An 8,756-nucleotide genomic window follows, 5' to 3' on the forward strand; every position below is an offset into this window, starting at 1 on the left:
AATACAGGCTTATGTGGAGATACCTCTTCTAATCTACCCATGGGGAGTGTCATAGCCTTGTGTACAACAGTGCTTCTCTAACTAGAAGGGCAAATGGTTGAACTCTTCCACAGGGATAATAGCATGGGGGAGGTTTAAAAAGAAATGATACATTTCCTTTCTTAAGTATCTTTTGGAAAAATATCAGACATTGTTTTGAAATAACTTAAAAATAGAGCTTGGCAAAAAAATGAACATATTTCTAAGGTTTTGATTTTAAGGAAAGTTTATCTTTTTTTCCCCCAGATTGACATTGTCTCAGAATTTCAAAAAAATAAATAAATAAATCCAACTGTTTGAAAAATGGGTAGAATAAGCAGCAGGAGAAACATAAAGTGAGTTTAGGTGAGTGGGTGGGAAGTTGTCAAAATATTAAAGAAAAATCTAAGCTGTTTCATTTTACATCAGTGGAAACAGCAGCTCAGACATTCATGTAGGCAGAAAACATTGTGGTTTATGTAAAAATAAAACCATCTGATCTTGACTGGCCAGCAATTAGATGGTTTATTGATGTCATCTTGGTGTGTTCAATAGTTTGTCTATAAAATGTTACTAATTATATTAGGGTATTTGCTCTCGGTTTACTGAATAGATTTTGCTTCCAATTTACTGAATAGTAAGTTTTATTTATTTAATTTATTGATTTTGTAATAAGCAGCCCAAGTCGAAGCTTAAATCAGTGAGAAATGTTCTGAACATGACACAAAACAATTCCGCTATGGCTAGTAGAAATTACGCAACTCTGTGTAATTCATAAAGTCTTGGGAGTGCTGGAGTGTTAGGGGTTAAACGTAACATTGGTTTGATTTAATCTTGGAAGTAGAAGATTGTAGCAGTCTGTAAGCAAGAAGAAGGGTATGGTTTGAAAAAGGGGTTTCCAACAGTGACTGGAAAACAGGGCAAGGGTGCATTGTATATAGTGGCTGCTCCTAACCTAGGGTAACTAGCTCGTGTCCAGTTCACATACAGAATCTCTTTATGCTCACTGGGGTGCTAACTCATCTTATTTATGTTGGATGAAGGGAGGCCAACATCTAGTCTTTATTTTCTTTTAACTGTGTCCTAATCACATTATATGTGATATCATATAATCACATATATGATTTTGGGAAAGAATATTGACTCTGCCTTGGACTACCAGAAGAACCAACACATCTGCCTTGAAAGAAGTATCGCCCAAATGCTCCTTAGAGGCAAGGAGGGCAAGACGTCATCTCACGTACTTTGGATTTGTTATCAGGAAGGACTGGTCCCTGGAGAAGGATATCATGCTTGGTAAAGTAGGGGGTCAGTGAGAGAGAGGAAGTCCCTGAATGACATGGATTGACCCAGTGGTTGCAGCAATGGGCTCAACCATGGCAACGATTGTGAGGATGACACAGGACCAGTCTTAGGAGTTCTACCGTCTTCATCAACTAGTAAGCATCATCTTTTTTATGACTGAGCTTTGTTCCACATTTTCTCCCACTCGATCCTACACCTCTTCTTGTGATCCCTTTCAGAGTGGTCAGCACTGGTAGCTGGGCACCATCTAGTTCTTCAGGTCTCAGGGTCATGGAAGCTGGGGTTGGCATTTTCCATTAGTCCTTTGGACTGTTTTCTGTGTCTTTGAGTTCCTTTACTCTTCTTTCAACATTTACTCTCAGTTTTTTTTTTTTTTTTTAAATTTATGTTGCCATTTATCTTTTGTGGGAGAGAAATATACACAGCAAAACATGCTGATTGAATCATTTCTACTTGCACAATGCAGTGACATTGAGTGCTTTTAAGTGTGCGACCATTCTCACTATCCTTTATCCCTATTATTCCTCCACTAATAATATAATATGGTAGTCTTGACGTGTTTTAGTTTAAGGTTGTAAACATTCATTCAACACCTGCTGCGTGCCAGAATCTATGCTGTTGTTAGAAATACAGAAATAGGTGTGACAGAGCTGACCCTCGGGGACAATAAACTAGGTATATATGATTGTACACAGCAAGACACAGTGAGAACCAGGAGAGAGTCAGCATCTTGGGGATTTAGAAGAGGAGGAGGCCTGGAGCTTCGAGAAGGCTCTGTGTGCGGAGAAGAGAAGTCACAGTGTTTTTATTGTTTCTCTGAAGTAATAAAACAGAACATTCAACTTTGGCTGCGTTGGTCGTTGGTCATTTTCCTGCCCGTAGACAGGATTTCCTCATCTCCCTCTGTGTGTTCTCATGAACATAGAGGCCCTGAGGTGTGGTGTGGAATGATTTCCTCCCTGGGGTTATGAAGACAGACGGTTATTGGTGAATGAGAAACAGAGTGGATACTGCTTTGAATCAGCATTGCTCTTCCTTTTGCTCCTGGTTGCCGTTGAGCATTTTCTTTCTGTTTATATCCACCGCATTCCTCATTTGGCTCAGTCGAGCTACCTGGTTTGTTTTTACCAAGAAAAACAGTTAATCTTAGTTTTCTTTACATATCATTATATGATAAGCATTTTCTATGTTATTAAAAATTATTTGAAATGCTAACTTGTGGTCATATATGGCCATACATGTATGACCATATATGGTCATAACATAGTTTGAAACATTTATGTTACTTATGTGCTTTTGCTATTAAACTAGCTTTATAATGAACCTCTTTATATATAAATCTTTATTTCTTTGACATACATCCCTAAAAGGACAACTACTAGGCCAGTATTATATGTTAAATATATGGTATATATATGTATAAATTAATTTAATATATGTTATTAACTTGCTGTTCAGAAAAATGCACTAATTTATATTCCAACAACACTTTATGAGAGGGCCAGGCATCTTCAAGTGAATTTCCTCTCGCAGTTGCTTTACTGGCAAAATGGCTAGCTCATGTGGTATCTCTGAAGATACTGTCCTGTTGATTATAAGGTCAGTTGGGAAAAAGTATTGAACATTGTAAAAAATAATAATACTTTTCCTCATGCACAAAGGAAGACAAAATTAGTAAGACAACTCTTTTCTCTTTTTCCACAGAACCATCCGGGTATGGCTGAAAAGAGACAGTGGTCAGTATTGGCCCAGCATTTACCACACAATGGCCTGTAAGTATGAACTGTTCCACTAGAGAAAAGTGCCTTTGTTGGTTTAAATTCCAAAGTATCTTATGAAATAATGCTGCTTAATTTCAGAATGAGTTTCTGAGTTGCTTAATTTTCTCACAGGCTGTGGTAAACTGCAGGAAAACTGCTTTTCATTTGCACAGGAAGTTGGGTCATACTGGTCTAATTGAAGTGCACTTGAGCAAACTGAAAAACCAAACCAAACAAAGCCACTGCCATCAGGTTGACTCTGACTCATAGCGACCCCCGTTGGGTTTCCAGGGCTGTAAATGTTGACAGAAGTAGATTGCCTCATCTTCTCCCTGTGGAGCAGCTGGTGGGTTTGGACCTTCTGGTTAACAGCCAATTGCCTTACCCCTATGCCACCAGAGCTCCTTGGAGCAAACTGAAGGGCAAGAAAAAGAGAGGAAAAGGAGCTTGTTTGCTTCCTCCCTAGTTTTCTTTTGTCTTTATTTCATATTTTTGAATTGGTTATTTGGCCAACTCTATTAGTAGTAATATATTAAGTACTAAGTACCTTTATAATTAGTAATAGCTGAGCTGGGCACTAAGAAAGAGTACTTGTACACTCCCATAGCGTGAAACCAGCATTAACCATACATAATCTCTCTCAGCCTTTTAACAGACTTCTGGATACTATTGAGAGATATGGTGCAAGGCGCAACTCCTTCTAAATAGAGAATTTTCTCAGTAGTCAAGTTCTAAAACTAAATCTACAAGATAAAGTTTCTGCATTGAGCTTTTGAAACAGCCCTGGGCTGTTTTGTGACACCCCACGTGACATAACATTACATTTAAACTCTAGGTAGTACTGGCACCCTTCCCTCCCACTGCTTTCCTTGAAATGCCCATCCTGCGCTCTGGGCCCACACCCATCCTCAGCTTGGGCCCCTTCAGCCTTGCGGAGGGCGCCTGGATTTCACACCAGCCAAGCTTGGGTTGATCCCTGCTCTCCACATTGCCGTGTGGGGGGCTTCCATGGCTGCTGACCTACTTCTTGTACTTTGGGTGCTTGATGAGGGACTCTCCTCACCAAAGGACTTCAGAGGCCCTTGAGGGAACGAAAGCAGGCTTGCTGGCGTGTTACTGCAGAGTTTTATAAAGTTTTCCAGAGAATAACTCTTGGCAGATATTTCAGATATGTTGACACAGTTCATGGCTTTCTTAAGAGTTTTTCCCAGAGACTAGAGAGATTGTTATAAACACAGAACATCCAATTACTCAACAAATTCCAGATAATTGGTTTGCGCCATCATTCCAAGCACCTCCCTCTAGGTTAGCGTTTTCTCATCTGCACTTAGATCCCAGTGCCGTGCTTGGATCCAGAAAGCACTGTCACAACGACATAGTTTATCGGAATTGTCATGTGTTCTACCTCCCACGGACGGCTTGGGCAGACCAGGCTTTTTCCTTTGTCTTGATAATCATTCAAGAGAATGAAATAGGCTTCTTAGAATATTAGTATATAGAGATAAATATTACAAAAAGACCCATAGAACTTCACAAAATACAGATTAGAAGGAAACCTGATCACAACTTCCTGTCCCAAGCACTTGTACTTCCGTGTTACCCATGTCTGCATGTGTACGAATAACCATGGTTTCTTGTTCTGAAACATAAAGTGACCAGTGCCTTAGAAAAGGTGTCTGAGGATGCTGCTTGATAAATAACTGAATTTTGGAACGAGGCAGAAGTAGTACGCAGGGAAGATAGGATTCTTGTTGGGCTGGTGACTCCTCACGTCAGCGTCCCAGTGCTGACAGCCCTGATGGCTGGAAGGAGCAGCAGCTTGAGGAACTCCCACCGGTGCTGGGGATGTTTTGTCCTCTGTGTGGAAAATCTTGTTCCTACTAATGCCATTGCTGCCACCCTCCCAGTTACTACTAATGCCGTTGCTGCCACCCTCCCACTCCCCTTTCCTCCACTCTTCATGTTGTGGCCGCAGCTTAATGTCTTGGAGGCTTCATCCTTGGAGTTCATTCTCTATAGAAGAGACAGAAGGAGCCCTGGTGGCACAACGGTTAAGCACTCTGCTGCTAACCAGAAGGTTGGAAATTCGAACCCATGCAGTGGTTCCACAGAAGAGAAACCTGGCAATCTACTTGCGTGAAGATTACAGTCTAGAAAACCCTATGGGGCAGTTCTGCTCTGTCACATGTGGCCACTATGAGTTGGAATTGATTCAATGGCAGCCAATAACAGAACAGAGAGACAGAGATAGACTGAGGGAGACTGAAATGGACTTTGTCCTGTGTTTAGTCTCAGTAACTCTCCGGCTTGTATTTTCCACAAGTGTGTAGAAGAGCTTTGTAATTAACCACTCTCCCAGGGCACCAAAACCCTAGCAGTTGGAAACTGGACTTAAAGTGGGTGCTCTCTCTCTCTCAGCTTCTCTCTTAGCTTTTAGATCTTAGGCGCCTGGCTCTGGGTGTCTGCCCGCTCCCATCCCTTGCTAACCTGGACTTCACTCTCCCCTCCTGAGTGGCTCGCATCTGGGCTGGAGTGGCCTCTGTTGCAGTTGGCTGACGTCTGCGTGTTTTACCTCCACATGTTCATCCTGTTGCTTCCAGATACTGCTTTATTGCCTCCGCCCGGTGCTATGTCTCCTGATGAAATTGTAAGGCCCTGTCAGAAGAATAGTGGGTGAATTATGAGGGAGAGTGAAGTGCTCATCTGTTAGTTAGGGTGATGGTTCTATTTCAAAATTAAAAACAAAACATGAGAGGAAAAGTGCCATGTTGGTTCTAGAACTATCAGCAGATGACCCAACTTAGGACTTCCCAGTGGTCATGTGGCAATTTAAACTTTGTTCCAGTCACCTAATCAATCAATAAGCCAAACTCTAGTATATTGCTACACACAGTCCAATTATGTTTCATGACATGATGTCATATGACAAAAATAACTTTGAGAAGCTTGACAGAAAATGGCAGCTCTTAGTTGTGATACTTTTTTACTTAGTTGTGAAAGTTTTTTTTTTTTTTTTTGCTTATTTATAAAACTACATGAATATCCAGCACCTTTTATTTTGAAAAAAATGACATTGCTTATGTCATGAGAAGTTTCCCTTTTAGAAAAAAAGCCAGAACATCTTTATATACAAAATAAATAAACTAGGGAAGCCTTTTTTCTTCTTTTTAAAAATGTAGCCTCATGAAATTTTTCAGGACATTGCAATTTTTAAACAAAAGAGGAACTTTTACATATTTTTTTGTTAAAGAATTGAGAATAAGAATTGAAAAGTTTTCTTTCTTGGTAAGGGAATCTTAAAATGAATGCATGGAGATTTAGTACTAACTGAAAACTAAGCAAAAATGTTGAGAACGAGTATTTGAAATCATCAAACCATGATTCGTTTTGTCAGAGATAATTGGCATGCATGGTTATTAACGAGCACTTTGATTACATGAAGTTGTATATATTTTCGTGGTTGTAATTCTTGAACACGATCGTGCTTTTATAATCTCGAACATCACTCTGGTGCATAGGGGGTTCAGGCTTGTAGTCAGTTCTGATTGGTCTCTATACAGATGATTACTCTGGGTACCTGCGTTACAGTGCACTGAAACATCGCTCTATTGTCTGATCCTGCCCCAGCTGTGTTTTGGGTACAATCCAGCAGCCTTTGTAGCTGACTTTCTTCTGTTAGTAGTGAATATCAGCCCAGTGTCCAGAGAACTTTAATAAATGGCTCAACTATTTGAATTATTTTCGAATGGTGACTTCATGTATAAGCTTTATTTCCTGTTACTTTCTTAGGCTTTTTATGTCAAAGTATACTCAAGTGTTTTTTCCTGGCATGTGTTTACTTGTTGTGGTTCTTCCATGGTCAACTAAAATTCTTAAGGCCAAAATGTACCCAAACACTTCTTTTTCCAAATGCTCCATTTTCTAAATCACATTAATTCTTATTTTTATTGGAAGGAGATGACTTAGCTTCTCTCCTTTCTGGAAATCATTCTCTTGCCCATGATTTTTGGAAGAACTGTAGGTAGAACGTTGAAGGGAGTGTGTGCGGGAGAAGCAGCAGGCACTATCCTAGTCCCATACACTGCTGTCAACCAAGAAACATACCTACACCTCACAGCTGAGCTTACTTCAAAATGGGTTGTGTGTGTCATTGCAGAAGGGAGCAATTTTTTTACCATTGGGGAAATAAAGTAATCCAAAGTGCCTTTCCCACCTGTCCCTCTGGCTTACACATGTCGTAGATTGGGAACCGTGATCCCGAGAACTCCACTTTCCAGTGACTTCAGCTGTTCTTTTACCTTTGATGGGAAAGAATGGCGGGGACAAGATGACCTGCTGAGCATTTAGGTAGCAGCTCTGCCACTCTAAGTGCCAGTCCCTGAACTTTTCCAGGCTCAAGGTAGGAGCTCGAATCAGATGAAACTTCAAGATGGCTTACTGCATTCAAAATTACAAAAAAAAGTAATTTAGAAGGTTTTCAATATTAGTATGTTTTAGCTAAGACACAGACAGAATTTTAATAACACTTCAGTTTATGCCATTCTTTAAAAAGCACACACATACACATTTTTTCTCTTTTTTAAACCTAAGTTGTGCAACTCTTTTTTAGAATATACTTGGAACAATGACTTAAAATGCTTAGCTTTGCTCTTAATGTGGTCTTTGTCTTTCTGGCAGCTCCTTGCTCTGCTATGGCTTACCATCATGAGAGTAGACGGATTTTTGTGGGCCAGGATAATGGAGCCGTAATGGTAGGTAGCTTCCAGAATGTATTCTTTGTCTTCTTTATGTTGACCTCCCCGTGCTCATTCCTACTGGACAGTTTAAAGAAGCTTAACAAGTGTCTTCTCTGTGTTGATTGTTTGTCGTTAAAAAAAAAAAAAAAAGGTTAATTCAACAATGAATGTTAGACCTAAAAATGGATTACTTCCAAGTACTGTTTAATTTTAAACTACCTCCGTGGAGGTCAGAATGCTGCTGTGAGTGACAGTTTGGTACTCAGGCGAGGCCACAGACCACTGCTTTCACACATTTCCATATGAATATCTCATCCATTTCTTTATAAAAGGCAATGGAAGTTTTATTAGGGATTGCATCATATCTGTAATCAATTGGGGGAGTACAAGTAGTCCCTGACTGAATACCTGCTTCCTTTCCAAGGACTCTGTCATAAGTCAATTTTGATGTAAATCGAATACCTCACTTTTTTTTAGTTTTCATTATTATTGCCTTTCATTATCAGTATTTTTATAAATCTGATTTTTATTTGGGGGTTAGAAATATTACATATAAACTTACAGATCTATTTTAAGACACATATCCATACCTACTTAAAAAAATACACAAATCATAAAAATGTACTCTGATGATGAAGTAGAGTTGGACAACGTTGGCATTTTATCAGTTGCCGTAGTAACTCCACTGGTGGAAGGTTCTGGATTACCTGGATTATCTCTGGGAATGGGGATGGCGTTTCTAGTCAGAAAATTAGTGAGAGTTACCTGTATGGCTCTTTTCTTTTTGTCTTCAAATATTTTGCAGTAACACCTCACTGTTCCCTGAATCTGGTATTGACTTTAGTGCTGTGATCAGCATTTGGGTCCATGTTTTCAAGCAACTGAAGCCCTTAATTTAGTTTAGAAAAAGCTTCAGCTAATCCTTTCACTATAAAAT

General features: G+C 39.7%; 1 protein-coding gene across 1 annotated transcript in view; it reads left to right on the forward strand.

The window, feature by feature from the left end:
• Positions 1-8,756, forward strand: part of WDFY1 (WD repeat and FYVE domain containing 1) — a 58,172-nt gene that overhangs the window by 21,052 nt on the left and 28,364 nt on the right. Inside the window, exons 2-3 of the mRNA XM_007935569.2 lie at positions 3,028-3,095; positions 7,761-7,834. Of these exons, the coding sequence (XP_007933760.1) occupies positions 3,028-3,095; positions 7,761-7,834 (142 nt within the window). The remainder of the gene's footprint in view (positions 1-3,027; positions 3,096-7,760; positions 7,835-8,756) is intronic.

Source organism: Orycteropus afer, unplaced genomic scaffold (genome assembly GCF_000298275.1).
Source record: "Orycteropus afer afer isolate SDZICR_OR568_19922 unplaced genomic scaffold, OryAfe1.0 scaffold00002, whole genome shotgun sequence".
NCBI classification, from domain to species: domain Eukaryota; kingdom Metazoa; phylum Chordata; class Mammalia; order Tubulidentata; family Orycteropodidae; genus Orycteropus; species Orycteropus afer.